General features: G+C 37.8%; 1 protein-coding gene across 3 annotated transcripts in view; it reads left to right on the top strand.

Annotated features, from left to right (window-relative positions):
* VAV3 (vav guanine nucleotide exchange factor 3) overlaps positions 1-17,424 on the top strand; it is a 155,120-nt gene extending 137,696 nt beyond the window's left edge. For all 3 annotated transcript variants that reach the window (XM_066324575.1, XM_066324574.1, XM_066324573.1), the window contains 3 exons: positions 1,865-1,994; positions 13,027-13,178; positions 14,926-17,424. In XM_066324575.1, coding sequence (XP_066180672.1) covers positions 1,865-1,994; positions 13,027-13,178; positions 14,926-14,967 — 324 coding nt within the window. In that variant the 3' untranslated portion in view covers positions 14,968-17,424. The remainder of the gene's footprint in view (positions 1-1,864; positions 1,995-13,026; positions 13,179-14,925) is intronic.
* Positions 17,425-17,635: the final 211 nt, after the last annotated feature.

Below are 17,635 nucleotides of genomic sequence, written 5' to 3'. Positions count from 1 at the left end.
GGAGGGAAAATAAGTAGAAGAGCCCTTGTGTCTACTTTTCATAGTACATTTGAAAAACTTTCAGCAGAGTGATAAAAATGTGCTGAGTGTGTGAGGCAGGGTGCAGTGAAAGGTCAGTTTGGCTGCTGTGGATCAGGGTAAAGTGACAGGCTCCTGGGCAGCCCCATCCATGCTGGCACACACTGCTTACCTTACTCATCTGTTTGCCACTGTGATTCGTGCAATTCATGTTTTAGAGGCTAGTTGTCAGTCAATTGTTCTCGTGGAAGAATGGAATTGAACCTAAACTTTAAAAGTAACTGAATCTGTGACATGAAGTGATTCTTTCTTTTTTCCTCAGTTTAAAACCTTTTTTCTTATTTTGCCAACAAACAGCATCTCTCCATTTGGAATTCTAATTAACTTTTACCAAACAACACAATTCTTACAGACTTACATTGTGCGAAAAGATAACAAAAGTTTCATACTAATTATTTTCCATTTATTCAGATATCCTACTTTGAATGCCACTTACTTACAAATCACACACAGTATTGCCTTGGTAATTTGAATGTCTGGATATTCAGGGAAGATATGGGGGTAAATGTCATTGTTGACATTCTAGTTTGTACGTTGTGCTAATATCAAAGAGCAAAGCCCAAAGAGTTCTTAGTGTGACTGATGTAGGCTATTATAGGCTAAACATTTGGGTAGCGTTTTGTGGGGCTAGTGTGTTTGTGGTGTGGTGTGTTTTTTAAATTTTTTTGGAGTTCTTGGGCCTTGGTTGTGGTTTTTTTTTCCTAGAAGGAAATGATGAAACACAGTATGATCTCCTAATTTTGACCTAAGTTCAGCTTGGTCAACTCTGATTTTGGAAATCTAAATATAACTAAGTGGAATGGAGTGCAGGGTTTACAGTAAATACATTGCTTTGTGCTTGTATTTCTGGAGAGTGAAATCCCACATTTGAATGGATCAATTGAAGTACATTTGCTTTGAATTGTCCAGTCACTTTTAATCTTATTCTAGCTCTGTGTACATACTGACATTTCTAGGGCTCATTCCAATTTAACAGTCAATGGCAGGGGTTGAAGATTGCAAAGGAATAGCATGAGCTGTCAGAATTTTGACTGGTGCTGCCTTCTTTAGAGTAGGACTTCGAGTAACTCGTCCTCTTGGTTGCAAAAACTATTTCAGCTATTCTTTTATATTTACATATAGGAATTTTTGCATATATATATATGTATGTAAAATATTCCTGTGTGTAGCTGTGAGTGTATATATAGACGCACACACAGATGATGAAATTTTTGGCTTGGGTACAAGTAGAATGTGAAACACGGGATTTTTCAGTCAGTGTGCACTGTCTGACACACCCTCCAAGCCTGCCCTGCTTTAGAAGTTTTACATTGTTTGTATGTTTGCGCATGAAGTTGCTGTTAACTCGCAAGCCACGTGCTTTATTTCAGATCTGTGTGCTTACATTTGTAGATAAACATCATTTATCATTGCAAAAGGGATTTGAGAAAGCAGAGGCATTTGCTGCTCCCTCCTTAGCATGCAGCTGACCTTACCTCCTGCCTGACTCCAGAAAAGCAAAGACATCCTCAGCCTGACTTCAAGGAGCAGCAAATGTTGACTCTGACAAAAAGATTTTACTTAGCTGATTTTTGGGGTGTCTTTGTTTGTTTTGTTTAAATTTTTTAACGGGCAATATGAAAGCTGTCTATTTTTAGGTACTTTCTATTTAAAAAATAAGCATGTTCTATGGGATGTATTATAAAATTAGGGCATGTGCATAATAAAACTGACATTGGCTGTACACCAGAATGCTGAACAGGATGTGATTTCAGTTTCCAATGAAAGTCTTTTTCCTTTCTGACAGGAACTCGTAGAATACTACAAGCACCACTCTCTCAAAGAAGGTTTCCGAAGTTTGGATACCACTCTTCAATTTCCATACAAAGAATCTGAAAACTCAGCAGGACAGAGGAGTAACAGAACAGGTGGCAATGGTGAGGATTATAAATTTTTGTATATTAATTTCTGCTGTATATATATATGTATATATATATATGTGTGTGTATATATATATATATATATTTATATTTATATATATAAAGGACAAGGTATTTGGAGCTTCTTCATCTTCTTTTTCACATTTTTTGACATATAACCAATTACTATGGCAATACTTTTAGCTAGAAATTTTTTGAAGCTAAGCAGATTCAGATCTGCCAGGAGATTTATAAACATGTCTAGCAAGCTTGTCTTGCTGCCAAACTTAAAATCTCCCCGATATTCAAAAAGTCTATTAGACATGCTGGTGAGAGATTAAACTGCATCTTGCCTAGTTTCTTAGGAAATTTGCATACGTGCAGCTACAAGTGTTAATATCTATGACAATTTCTAATCCTTAAAAGGGGATTTAAATAAGTCAGTCTTGTAGCATAGCCCTATGAAGTAGGATCTCAGTAATACCAGATAATTGTGTAAAAAAAAATTAGATTTACTATATCATAATTATTTTTATGCCTGTTTTTTTAACATTGAATGTTTATTAAAGTTCCCAAACTAAGCTTCTGAAAGCTAATGAACTACTGTGGAAAGTAAATAGTAGTTAAAAAGTTGCGAAGTTTAGAAATAAACTCAAAAGGCTTGCAATGCATATGCTGTTCTTTATTTAAGCTATTACAATTTAGGTGGAAATTAGCATGATTTTTAGGACATGGACATGTTCAATGTTAGTGATAAAACCTACTACATGGGTGGCCTCTGGAAAATACATAATGTTTCTGTCAAAGAGCAAATACCAGATTTGCTGTTCTGCAGTCATTGGCTGCATTTTTGTACTGTAACAGATAATAAGAGGAAAATAAAAATTAATGAGGGTTTTAACAATATGAAGACTGCTGTAGGAGCCCAAAAAGTCCAGTCTAGTCTTTGTGATGATGGTGGTGGCTTTGTTACTTTCATTTGCCATGTTTGTGAGCTTTTGTTTACTTGCCTGCCTTTGTTCCATACAATTTTTATGTAACTTTGAAGACTTTCTTCCTCTCCTAATTAAAGGGAATTTAGGACAAATCTTTTAAGAAACCAGTGTGTGTCTGGGCATTTGGTTTACTGTCTCTACTTCCCAATTCCTCTTCTTCCCATTTCTGTTCTCCTTCACCTCTTCCCAGGACTTGTGTCAGTTGTCTCCTCTCTGTGCTGTTCATGTCCATTCCTGGTGAATTTCTCTGCCCTGTTCTTTCCTTTTCCTTCAGCTCGTGGTCTCCCTGTGCATCTCCCTTCCTCTTGCCATCCCTTGTGCTTTCCTCATCCCTTGCCTCTGCCCGGCCCTGAGGCTTTCTTTGTGGAGAGGACATGTCCTGCTTGATTTACTTTTGCATTTGTTGGAGTTATTATTGACTGTGAGCAGAACCAGATTAATTTTTTTTTTCCTTAGGACAGTTAGAATGTATCTATACTGTTGTTATGGTTTGAAAACAAACCAAGTGAGAGGCTCTAAGTCAGAAATAAAATTTAATGAGAAGAAAAAAAAATGCAACAATACAAAAAGAAAAACCACTGACAGAGTCAGAATACAACCTGATCAGGGTGATGGAAGCAGTCCAGACGAGGTGGTCTTCCTGAAGCAGTGATCTCGTAGAAAGGGCTGGTAGCTCTGGTCCTCTGGGAATCCAGTGGGTGAGGGCTGCTTCTACTGTCCCAAATCCCAGCTTATATCCAGGTGAGAATGCTTGGCTCCTCCCCGTGGGCAGAGCATCTCACAATGGGATGATGAGTCATAGAGGAGGTCCTTGATGGCCCATTAAAGAGAGATAACTCCTGGAGGGAGTCATTGATGGGGATAGAATACATCCTAAACTACAACCCAGGATAACTGTCCACAGACTTCTTACTCTGCAAGAGCTCAGTCATTTCCTGCTTTACAGGATACCAGATTTATGGTCCACTCTCATTAACTTCAGTCATCATACAAAAGAAAACATCTTCTTTTACACGACCTTTTAGGCAGTGTGCAGGAAAGCAAGAGAAATGACTGAGGGGTGCTCTCATTTTAGTCAAGGGGATGAGGAAGAGCATCTCTGCTGCAGTAACTATCAGCTACAAACTGCTGGTGGAAACTGCAGGTTTTGTCTTACACCAAACTGACCTGAAAATCCTTTCCATTCCCAAACTTCTCCTGTAATATCGAATAGATTTCCATAATTCTGCTGCTTTATCTAGATTGACTCAGAATGACACTTCCTTTAATGAATTGGACAGTGAAGTGTGTCCCCATGAGTGTGGTGATTTATTTGTTGGGGTTTTTTTCTCGTTTGTTTTGTTCTGTTTGTTTAACCACAATGTCCATGATTAACAGTCATCCATGGATCACTCTGTTCAGTTTTTAAGCTGTTTTGTTCATTTTACAGAGCTGATGTAAGAAAAGCCTTACATCTAGGCTGTGTGAACCCTGCTGGGCTGAATTTAGAAAGAATTTGGGAAACTTTTGGCTGTGGTTTGGTTTAGTAGAGGAAGAAAATAAGTCATGTGGGATAGCAGTTGGACATGGAGTTTAGTCACAGTGCTCAGTGAGCAACACCACCCAGCTGATGTTTTGATCTCTTCCCACATAATCTAAGTGCAAGAAGCAGAGGTGTTGGAAGCAAACCAGGCAGAGTAGCTGAAGAGAAGAGGGGGGCTCTTCCCCATAGTTTTTCACTTTTGCAACTGCTCAGCACGGGGCTGAAGCTAGTGAATGCAATGGGGTTTAGGTTTTTTGGGTTTAACACAGTGTTCACATATCTGGATTTTTTAATGAAGCCAGCTATTGAAAAGACATCAGCCTTTTTTTTCCAAACTGATCTTTAGGATATATAACGAATAAGTGGCAAAAGTATTTCTAAAAAAATGTTAGTTGAACCACTGCAGACTTTGACAGAGTTTTATCATTTTCTGCTGCCAAGGTCTTTGAGCTGCTGTGAAATTGAATGGCAATACTGAATTGACTTCCCAAAAAAGAGTGGAAAAGAAGAACGTGGGGGGTTTTTTTGTATTTGTTACATTTTCATTTACTCATATGGGAAAAGACAAACAATTGATATTTCATTTAACTTGTAATTTCTAAGATAAATCATAACAACTCACCTTGTAACTTCTTAAATTTACAGGGAATTTGATTCCTGCTTCAGCAGCTACTGAATTTTTTAGAATAATTTTTTAGAATAAAAATCTCTATTTTAATAGGATAGTTATTTTACCTTTCCAGATATTTGGCTTTTCACTTGGGTTAGAACTGTGCTTTTCAGTCTCTTTGTCTTGCAGAAGTCACCCGTGTTGTTCTCATATTCATTGTACACTTTTAATGTGGATGTAAAAGCTGTCAGATATTTACTTTCATCAGTATAGGAATTCAAGTTAATTGGGAAGATTTTTTGGGAAGTGGTATATTTTTTCTTCTTAATTTTTCAGTCTTAGTCTTTTCTAGACACACACAGTATGATCAAGTTTTGTTTTGCTACACAGAAAAATAGTAATTCTTACATTAGATGACAGGAATGATCAACCAGTTAATGAAATAAAGGCAAAAAGGGAACAAAAGTGGACATTACTCTGTGGAGTAGAATAATGGCACTTTATTCTGATCTGCAGAGCACAATCATATTGAGAAATTCGAATCTTTATGAAATTTAGATTTTAAAGTAACCTAAATCATGATCCAAGTACTATTTGAGTGATATTTTCCTGTCATTTAACTAGGAGTAGGTATATTTACTAGTTATGACATCCTGCTAATGCTTAATGCATTAACAGTGTAAAGGCATCTGTTAGTAAAGTCAAGCAGAACAAGTATCACCCCAACCCTCAGGGAATCAAATTCAGCCTTTCTGCTTAGAAGCCAACACCAACACCCTATCCACAGAACAGATCAGTTGTCTGTAGAAGTCTAGTAGAAGCTCCTTGCCCTCATAGATTTACTTGTCCAGAATTTGACACATAAAACTCAACCTTCAGCTGTATTAGAAAAGTCAGGATGAAGTCTGCTCAGCCCCCCGTGTAGCCCCTAACCTGGGGGTGTTGCTGAGGGCTGCTCTTCACTCTGCCATGGTACATACCAGGGCAGGTGTTTTTCTCTAAGAATGGGCACTGCTTTTGTATCAAGTGGCCCTTCTGGTTTGTGTGGCACAATTCCCCACAGAGCTGTCACTTGGGGTGACTGTCTCCAGTATAAAGGAGCCCCTCATGCATCCCAGATAGTCCATTCAGTGTTAGAGGTGGAGAAAGCATCATCATTGTGAAGGATCAGAAGGGAGTGTCCAGAGTATAGGAGGCCATGGTTTTCTTATCCTATGGAACACTAACCTAAAATGCTGTTGGTTTGTGTTGTGGAATTTTTTTTTTTTTTTTTTTTTTTTTTTTTTTGTGTCTAAACTCAAGGCTTCTGAATGTCAAAACACAGTATCAGTCCTGTTTATTTTATTTATGCTTGTAGTTTCCTTGTCACAAATGTATTTATTGTCATCCAGGTAAGATGCACAAAACTGTACCATTGCCTCCACCATGGATTCTTGCATAAAATCGTTTTAGTCATCATTTCTGCATGTACCATTTTGAAGCAAAATTATTATGCTTCATGTGTAGGCAGAAGAATAAATACAGAGAAGTAGCTGTAAGTGATAAATATAACCCTGCTACTTTTTGAAGGAAAAATCTTGTTCAATAATTACAGATATTATTAGCTATAATTTAGAGGCTACAATATCATTTATCCAGTTGAGATGGACGTGCCTTTCCAAATCACAGCTGGGAGCAAAGATCCCAACTTTATTAGACATGCACACTATATATCTTTATTGCTTCTTTAAAAGAGGGACAAAATGTGAGAACAGGTCAATAAACTGTAGTTTCACTTGAAGCAGTTCTAGTTAATTTGGTCCAATTTTGGCATTTAAAATGACATTGCCCTTGGTTTTGTTGACAACAGAGCAAGAGCACCTGTGGCTTTCCCCCAGGGAATCTGCTGTAGGGGCTTAGGATGAAGTGCTGGTTCTGCCTAGGCCAAGCTCAGGGTTTTTTTGCTTGCTCAAGGGGTTTTTTGGAAGTCAGAGAAACTGCAGCTATGAGCAGGACTGTTTGGTCCTTAGAGGATGTAGTTTAGTTGTGGAATTCCTGTTGATGTTAAAGATTAACAGGGCAGAATGCATTCTTTTTTCCCATGTTATAATATGGAGTTGACTCCAGGTCAGCTTAGACTACATCCTAACTAAGGGCATGTGACCAGGGTTGCTGGGGTCAAGAGGATTTATGTATGCATGGCTTCTTGCTTTTGTAATGGTAAGAAGTGGGGCACACAAAGACTTAAAAAACCCTTTTGTTAAATCTGAAAATATTTGCAAAGAGGCTGCAGTTACAATTTACTTCTCTGAAACCCTAAATGGGTGACTTCTTCCTACTTTACTCTTTGAAAAATGCAGTTGTTAAAAATTAAATCATAGATCCAAATTTTCTAGTTATTACAGTAAATTTTCTTGCAGGCATCCTTAGTAGAGAACCTTAGTTTCCTTATTATCAATGAATTATAGAGTTAAAAAAACTATTATTTAAATCTTATGCCAATATTTCAATGTTCTTTTGCTTTTCTCTTTTTCTCTTTTTTTTCCTCTAAGCCCCTTCTTTGTTCTGTGGGTTTTCTTTTGTAACTCCTCCAGACTACAGCTTTGTTCCCCCTTCCTCCACTCCTTTCTGGTCAGGTACTGCTTTACTGCTTTTATATTTCTTCTAAATTTGCTTCTGTTGTTTCTGTGTGCAGCAAGTGAGGGAAGGGACGAATCTAATCCTTCAGCTCTTCTCTGACTCCAAAAACTGAGTTATTACTTGTTATTCTTGGCGTGTAACAAAAATCAAACTCATAAACTTTTGAATTATTACTGCTTGTTGCAATAAGCAGTTTGAGTAGGTGTTGCAAAGCTCAATAGTTGCAGCAGATTCCATCAGTGACCACTTGACTGTTAATTTGCTATGCAGTTGACACCTATGAGCTGTATATTTTTAATGTATTTGTTCAAATGCACAAAGATGGAAATCTCACTGCTTGTTGGTAAATAATATATTCGTCCCATCCCTGCAGCAAACCATACTGCAGTAGCATCTTAGAATACAGTAGGGTTTTTTTTTTTGTAGAGAGTGGTTTCTTTGAATTTCTGCATTAACATTGTTAATTAATTTTGCCCATCTGTTTTCTAAATATTGTTTTCTTTATTTCCATTTAACCATCTCTGGCTTTAATAGATGCAATCATTTCAAACTAAGAGGCTGCATAAAAATGCTAAAGGTAGTACCATTGGTAGCCTCAGTCAGTGCATCAGTGTGGATATGACTTACTCTGATCTCTAAGATCTGGTCTGCAGAGAGGTGAACTGCACCACTGGACAATTTCAGAAGAATTTTGCCAGTAGTCACCCAAAGGTGACTGCCTTTGGGGAGCACGTGGAAACAGCTGCTGCTGTGGAGAATGCAGCATTTGGCCATGTTACACTGTGCACAGGGGTGGGGGACACTGCCTGGGCTGTGCAGAGCAGGACTGGGGCTGGCTTTGGCACTAGGGAATGGAGGTGTCCAGCATGCACAAATGCTGCATGGAGTCATCAAGATCTCAGTGGGCAGTATATTTTACACCTGCCACAAAGAAGTTGTCCAAATTATTTAGTGCTCTGAGAAGGATTCTTGGGGCTTTCCACAGTTTCGTGAGGGGAAAAGGATGTAGGTGGCAGCTCAGTAGTGGAATGGCTACTGCACTGACTTGTGCTGAGAGCATCTCTGCTGAGCCCTCTCTTGATTCACCCCACAGTGATTGAGGGATTTCAGTTTCCATGTCTTAGACCACACTTGGATGTTTTACCCCTCGGTTGTTTCTTCCATTTCTATGCCCTTACATATAGATATTTTTGGGGCAGATACTTCCTTTCAGTATTCACAACAATGACTGAGAAACCAAGCCAGGAGGTGCCCTTCCAGTTGACACATGCTTTTATAAAGGGACACATCTGTAGAAAAGATGAATAGAAATCCATTTTGGATTTTGCCCTGTGGTCATGATGCTTGGCTGGAATTCTTGAAGCACTCACCTGATTTGAAACAACATGAGTTCAGTTTTAGCTCTTTGCTCAAGGTAAATACTGTGAGCTTTTGTCCTTTTAGGCAGGGGTAGGAGAGGACATCTTGCATTCAACTGCCCAGTACTTGACTGTAAATTCCATTCTTACTGTGACTGCTATCTGTTCCATGAGAACAAAATTGTGAAGTGGCCTACGGTGATAAAACAGCAATCAAGATTCAGTTACTTTAACCTTATCACACATTACCTTATATTCCCATATGTGGTTTAAACAAATTATAATGATGTTCCTTTTTTTCCCTATGAAAAACTGCTGTATCAGAAAATTCATTAATAACTATAATGATAGGTATCCATTCAACATCTGGCATATCACAATATGCCAGTTTAAGTATTTTGTTACACAAGAACAAAATATTAAAGGAAAAGAATTGATCTGTAGTGCTTAATTAAGCTTATCTACCCCTTATATTCTGAATGCATTGTTTCATATGTTTGTAGTAAACCTTCTTTTAAAAAATAGCCCAATAATTTGCCTACAATAAAAGACCAAATTCTTATTTCATGATATTACAAGTATTTCTTTTTTTCAAAAGTCTTCAGAGCTGGCTTAGTTCTGCTGATCTGGAAGCTGTAACACAGGGGAAGGTTAAGCTGACTGCTGAGCACCACTGAAGGTGCTGCCTGTACCTGGATGAGAGCACTGAGCTTTGGTGAAACAGTAAATGTACAAGTAAATGTACATGGCTTCAAGGAGCATGGAAACTCATACACAGGAGCAACCCTCAGGGCAATGTCTGCAGATTTATGAGGAGGCCAGAGCACAAGGAGAGAGAAACAACTGCTCACAGGTTTAATAATACTACATTGACCTTCCTGGAATTCAAGCACGTGACCTAGACCAGCCTGCTGTGATCACAGGGAGCCTCTGTTGTTTGTACCCTAGATGCATCATCAGTGGCTCAAACTAGGACTAAAATTCATTTGAAGCACATCTATTTCACAGTTAATGTCCAGCATACTCCTGTGTAAATCAAAGCTGATTATAGTTTCTGTAGTCATCAGCTTCTGTTTGCAGAAGGAAAGGCTGGATTAAGTAAAAGCATATTTTTCTCATTCACACATGTGCTTTTTATTCACCTTCTTTGGATTTCTCACTCTATTTCCAGTTAGTTCTCTGAGTATCTCTCTTCTATTACACAAGATTTATTTATTACTGCTTTCTCAACAGCTTATTTTCTTTTCTAACACTTTCCCTTACCCCCATCCCTTTATTTTCTTATTCATATTCATCCACCTGTTGGGCTTTTTCTTTCCATCAATCTCTACTGTTAATCCCATTCTCTCTCTGCATTCTTCCTGTAGAATTCCTGTAGCATCTGCATTCTTCCTCTTTCACTCCTTCTCTCTCCCATCTGTACAGGTGTCCTTTCCATGTGTTGTCTTCCCTCAAGTTTTTATTTATCCTGGGACAGCACTAATTGGGAATTCAGGGCTGATAGTCTCTACTCAAGTTATTTTTGTGACTATGTCAGCAGAGAGATATGGTTAATATTTTTTTTCCAAAATTAGCACTGTCATTTTCCTGTATTCCATCACTCATCTGCCTTCCTTTTATATATTTCCTATCATGAGCTTCACTTTTATTTGAAAATATGGATCTTGGATTCTAAATTAATCTAAATTCTGCTACTTTCTGCCTCAAGACTTTTGAAGATATATGGGTTTGATTTCTCTTGCTTCTTTCTCCCTTTTTCTCTCTCTTTGTGACTTGAAAAAGAGTTAAAAGTCCTCCTTTCCCCCAGATGTACTCCTCTTCTCTATCCTAATTTTCCTTGCTCTTTTCCATCTTTATTGTTCCTCTATGCATTTCTTCCCGTTTTAGTTCTTGTCTTCCCTGTTCTCCCAAATTTGTTCATCTTTGCTTCCTGTCATTTTCCTTGCCCCTGTATTTTCTTTGTAGAATGTGAAATTATACCCTGCTGCCCAGGCTCCCTCCTTGCATCCTGCAATGCTTCTCCAACTCAGCCAGTGATATTGCTGCACGCCTGTGAGTGGTTACTGACCCTCCAATCACTAACTGCTCCTTTGTTTTCCTTCTCCAAAACAATTACTGCCCCTGATGTGCTCTTTCCCTGTAAAATTGATTACTGCAATGCTGATAAGGTATAGGGCATTACATTCATGTCAGGATCTAAACAAGTAGCATCTGCGTCTGGCTGGCTGAGAGGGGGAAAAAACATGTTTGAGCTTTGATGTGTTTAATATATCACCTAGATTTTTGCCACATCAATATAAGCAATAAATTGATAGGCTGATTCTCTGCTATATGGCATCTTTTACATAATTTATCAAGTGTCTGATAAGCATACTCTGCATACGCAGTCAGGAATGCTGGACTAGACTTTAGTGACGATATAAACTAGGGCATTATCTGTCATCAAAACTGGTTTTTAGGCATTCTCTTTCTGTGATATATCTAATAACATTTAAAATGTAGTATTCCTTGTTAGTTTAAAATATTTTTTTTTGTATTTTTTCTTTAAGCTGAAAGTATTTAAACATGTAATGATTTTCAGATATTTAATACCACTGTGTATCTATGATCCAGTGGAGTCAGAAGAAAACTTAAACACCAGGAGAACTGCAACTGTTAAGATTTCTCAGCTCATTTGCCCTGTTTTGGGTTCCTGATTTAAATTAAAGGCAACTAGATGTGAATTCTTAGTATTACATTGTTGAGGGCATTGCTAAAGTAGAATCTTAAAGGCATTTCCTAATGAAGATTGGGCATTTCTAAGAAATGTGAAAGGGTTTTGAGGACAGAGATGATTCTTTGTAAATTATATCAGGCCATCCATCGTGATCATATGAATTCTGAAATATTTTCAAAGGAAGCTTGCCTGTGCTCCTGAACTCCTCTTACAGTGGTTTACATAGGGAAACAGTGACATTAATGGAAAAAAAAAACGCTGAAAAATGCCTTGGCTAAATAATCCAACTACAAAATGCTGTGGAGTAGTAGATGTCCTCACACTGAAATCATTGAGGATTTGTTTTGCACGTTTGGACATTATACATCAGCATTGGAAATATAATTTCCTATAAAACTATTTGGAAAAAAAGGAGTTGGTTTCTGAGATGAGGCTTTTTGCACCTTTGCTGTTTAAAAATTCTTAACAGCTTTTTATTGTTTAAAATGTCTGGGCTTTACATTGGCAAAATTCTTCTACACTGATGTACCTTAAAACTTTCAAGTGTTAATTTCACTGAACCTTAATTTTATACAAAAAAATTCATTGGTGATTTACAGAATAAACTCCTGAAAAGAATAGATTTACATCAGTCAATATTAATGCAGATTGTGACAAATGATCCGTGGAATTTTCCTGTAGAAAGTCTGTACTATTTTGCTCATGCTGATGTTAGCTTCCAGTTTTAAGTGCATTAATATTTAACTTGAGAGTTGTTTTTTGAAAGAACAGCACCTTATTCTGGTTGTTTTGCCTCATTAGAGGTCTAAAGTTAAATCAACTGTAAATGCTAATAATTCTTTTGGAAAGAAATTAGTGACCTGTAAAATATGTTGATGCATATAACTGGCAGCAAGTTTTATGATGTAGCACAAGAATAAAATAATTGCAAATGTATATAGCAATCTCAGGGTGGGGAATATTTTATTTTTGGCTCATCTAGTTGGACTTCTCTTCTAAAAATAGAGGACTATTCAAAAAATCCCAAAAAATCCCTTCAGCTTTTTACACCATTCACCTCTATTTAAATCTTCTTGATCTTCGTAGTGCAGATGTTTTGCATAAAATGAATGCCAGCGTATGTTGCTGTGGAATCCTTTTTTTTTTTTGTTATTTTACAGTATTTCTATTTACAGTAGTTTGGTAGCCTTCATTTAACCAACCCTAATGTCATCATGTGCTTCCTTTCAGTGCTGAGCCCGAAGGTGATAGGCATTGCCATAGCCAGGTATGACTTCTGTGCACGAGACATGCGAGAGCTGTCCTTACTGAAAGGAGATGTGGTCAAAATTTATACCAAGATGAGTGCCAATGGCTGGTGGAGAGGTGAAGTCAATGGAAGGGTAAGATTTGTTTTTTTTTTTTTCTTTTCCTTTCCTGTGTTTCTTTCTGCCTTCACTGACAGTGATTTGTTTAAAAAAAAAAAAAAAAAAAGGCGTGTTCCTACATTGTGTATTTAAATTCACAAGATGGAACAGGTTCTCATCTTTGTTTCATAGGAGCGAGGCAGAACTCTTGCCAGGTAGCTTTCCCAGCATCTAAATTATTGGTTATTTAATGTGACCTATCAGGCTGAATATTTGGGCAAGGTTATATGGCTGGAAAATAACCAGGATTAATAGCACTGCTACAGTTGACCTTTCTTGAACTGTTTTGCACACAGATATTTGGGGTCAGGTTCCTGGTGCTGTGGAAGTCTATTTAGCACTTTACCACAGAATGATTTCCCACATCTTTCTGCCCAACTACAATGCAATGGAATCAAGCACCTTTTTATAGAAGGCTGCTTCTTTGATCTCTACAAATGTGACCCAGATGAAGTGACACATTTAGCAGGGATTTTTATGAACTCACTTTACACCCTGCTCTGAGACTTGGAAGTGAAGTTTCAGTTTTGACCTATAAAGGGTTTACTGTTTCAGTCTTAGTTTACTGCCTTATCATGCAGATTAGTCAGAATCATTTGAGACTGCTGTTTCCATGTCTACAGTGCTGAGATGCAGGGTCAAGGAATGTGAGGTGGAAGAATGTAAATTGTCTGGAAGCTGGAAATGAGAGTTGCAAGTGCAGTTGAAGTGAATGTCCAGACTTACTGCTTTATGCAGTTCAGGGAACCTTTTTTATTGTGTACATGAGCTTGGTTATGTTAAAGTGAAATGGTTAAAGCTTATTAAATAGTCAATTAGACCAGAAGAAATAGGGAAGCAGATATGCCCATTGTGCTGTATATGTTTTAGGTGTGAAGAAAGCTGAACTGCTCATTGCAATGCAGCTGCCCACATTCTGAAGGATGCCCTGTTACATGCCAGGATTCCTTGGGAACTTTCATAAACTCACCTCGGAGTGAGTGCCAGTATTTTGGCAAAGTAGCCTAAAAATTTCTTCAGTCACCCCTTCTAGTCATGCTCTAGGTTTGGTTTGCAGTTCTTTCATGAATGTGAAATTGACTTTAGGTATAAAGTAGTATGAAGAGACCTAAATCAAATACATAAAATAAGAAATATATGACATTGCATCATTGTATGTCTTACACAAACCTTATTTGGCATATCATTAATTTTAGAATTTCAGAATGTTCACTTCATAACTTCTGAAGTGTAGGACACTAGACTCTGCTGTCTAATTGTGTCATGTGTGACACCTGGTTTGGTGGCAGTGGAATTCAACTCCATGGAAAGCAATCAGATCAGTCAGTGTTTCCTTTATGAGAGCATTCTCTGGACCTGACTGGAGACTGTTAAAAGTTCAACTCTTCATTCAAAAAATAGTAGCGTCCTGCCTGTAGTAAAACTACTTCCACTCTAGGCATTTTTCTGAACTTTTAGACTTCCAATCTGGGCAAATGTCTTTCAGATTTTTGAGGGAGGAAGTGACATAGAGGGTGTTGGTATCCCAATTGTCATATCTGCAAGTTATTCTGTTCTTAAGGGTACTTGCCCTGACTGTGTCAGGTCAGCCAAGTTTATCATTGTAATCTTATTCATATATTTACTGAAAAGATCTATCCTTGTTGTGCCTAGCTTAGTCATTAAACAAACCAAACAACTGTGTGTCTCATGTATTATTTTGTTCTGCTTTTCCCATTTTTAGGTGGGCTGGTTTCCATCAACCTATGTTGAAGAGGACGAATGAATTAAAAACTATCCTCTGCTGACCAGCAGTTTCAGGGATTGTAAAAATTTACATCTTCAATGTGTTACTGGTCTTGTTAAGTAGTTAAACGGCAACACTTTTGCCTGTCTGAATCTTCCAGTCTTAATGTTGGGATTTATACAGAAGTTTGGGCTGACAGGTGTTACCTTACCCAGAGCTGTGCAAGAAACAAGCTGCCAGTTTGCCATCACTGGGGATCAGCACAAAGTCCAACCCTCACCTTCCCAGAAGATCTCTGGAAAACAAAATTCTTTGTTCCTTTTCATTTCACCCCGTACTACACCATGAGTATTAGCAATGGCTGAATAACGTTTCTCTTCTAGCCAACATCTGTGATGGTACAAGGAGATGAAGGCTTATTATTCCTTATCACTGCATGCAGAAAACAGATTTCAGTCATTCCAGTGGGCATAAATATAGTCAGTAGACATGTCTTGAGACATCAAACTACTTTGCTTATCAACTTACAAACCATTTTACACTCACAAAAACATCCTGAAGGAAATATGTAGTAAATATGAGTAGCATTCATGCATATGTGATTACTTAACTGGCTACTTTGAGGTCCTGCCTAAATCTTCTAACAGTCTTTTAAAAGACATTCTAAAAGGGTATAGTGATGTGGAATTGGTTTAAAAAACCTTCACAAAGTGGAATTGTGTGATCCTTTAATTGTCATCTCAAGCCTTTTTATGTGAGGTTTTTTCATTTAAGCATATGACCATAAAAGTGCAATGGGGGGATAGTCCTGACAAGATGAGTCGAAAGGTTTTGGCAATAACATTAAATAAACATTGCAGACCTGTTCCGAAGGAGAAAATACTAATGCAAGGTGATGTCATTTCTCAAGAACAAAAGTGTTTATCTTAACCTCTTGATTGATTTGGATGAACTTCAATTTCAACTCAGTACTGGCTTTTCCTAGTTTAAACAGGAGTTTCTGTCACTTTCATGAATGCAAATGGAGCTTGCAAACTTCTCTGTGCCCTTTCCTTTCTTGTTGCCCGAGATGTTAATGACAGTTCAATGAGGGAGTTGTCTTGTTGCAGTGTTCTCAACATCCCCAAGTGTTCTAGGTTAGCCAGCAGGAAAGATTAGGCCTTGTAAGGTGGTGTCCACTGCTTGGTGAGGCAGTGTTTAATGTAATTATGAAGAGGCAGAAATGTAGTCATAAGCTAACAGAAATGTGGGTGATGTCTTCAGATGTGCAGTTTTAAGTATTTAAGTAATGTCACACCTGGCTTGAAAACCTGAAAGAAAATCAAGCTCTTAAATGAAGTTAATTCATCCTGTCTGACATCCTCTCTTTTGCTGTTGCCTGCCCTTGTTTTCTGTTGGCATTTTTCAGTTAGTGTGCCCTGTTACTGCACCATTGAACACTGCAGTGTTTTCCCAGTCTACAAGCAACATAATGTCCATTATTTGTCCACAGAGCAGAATCTGCTCGTTCACATTTGGCTTTCTTTTTGGCTGCCCCCAGGATTCTTTGCTTTTTTTCTGGCCTTTCCTGGCCATCAAGAAGAATCAAGCACAACACAGAGAATTCACAAAATCCCCTTCATCTCTCTGCAACTGTCTTACCCATCTGCTACACCTGGCAGGCAGTGCTGCGTGAGCAGGGGAAAGAGAGGAGCATCTCGTTGGAAACGTGACTTGAAAAATTCAGCCTTGCAGATGAAATTCTGCCAATGCTCTAACTTTTCAAGGATTTACCTCAAAATAAAGTAAACTGTGATTGTGTTGAGTGCATTACTTGATGGAATAATTGAGAGCATTTGTAAATATGTACATGGTGCATAAAGATTTTGTAAATGATGTGTACAGCAGCGTAGACTAGAGTATGCAGTCTTCGATGGTGTTTTGCCATGCAGTTTGATTGTCTATTGTTAATCCTATATTCCTTAAGTAGGCAAAGATGATTCTTTCCCAGTTCTGCCTACTTAAGGGGTAGAGGAATAGGCTCTAGGTCTGTGAAGTGTTTAGTGCTTTACTATCATATAGTTCTGAGAAGAGGCAGTTAAATTCAGTACAAGTTGAAAAAAACTATATCACTCATTTTCAACAGCTTGGATTTAGAATCATTTTGAGTATTCTCTCCATCCTAAAAATGTTGTAAAGCTTTTAAGCAATTCCTGAGTCCAGTAGTCATCCTTTGAGAAGAATGAAAGCCATAGGTAAACTTTACTTTTGTGGCCTAAGTCTACATATCATTGTCTGTGTTTAATGCCCTGTATTGATTGAGTTAATGCTGCATCTTAAACTATATTTTGAGTACCAAAGACTTCCTAAATATTCTGGAGCATCTCTTTCATGTGCTGCTTTTGCCTGTATGGAGTTGGTTTTTTTTTGTCATGCAATAATGGAGTTACAGTACTTTAATTTGTACTATTTTGTAAATATGTTAAATATAATAAACTGGTTAATTTTTTTGTTTAACGACGTGCCAAAATGTGTAGTTCACTACTGTGAAGGTTGTGCTTCATTTGTCTCACCACCTTCTCATTGTGAAAAGTTGATAATGGTTTGTTTTGGTCTCCAAGATTTAAATACTCCTTATTCAGCTGTAAAACTGAGCTGTCAGTGTAAGTGGGATAGTATAGCTTTCCTTGAGAACTTTTTATTGTCAGGATAATACTCCTTGTGCCAC

Source organism: Sylvia atricapilla, chromosome 9 (assembly GCF_009819655.1).
Source record: "Sylvia atricapilla isolate bSylAtr1 chromosome 9, bSylAtr1.pri, whole genome shotgun sequence".
In the NCBI taxonomy this organism is placed as follows: domain Eukaryota; kingdom Metazoa; phylum Chordata; class Aves; order Passeriformes; family Sylviidae; genus Sylvia; species Sylvia atricapilla.
This window is presented reverse-complemented; position numbering and strand designations above follow the sequence as displayed.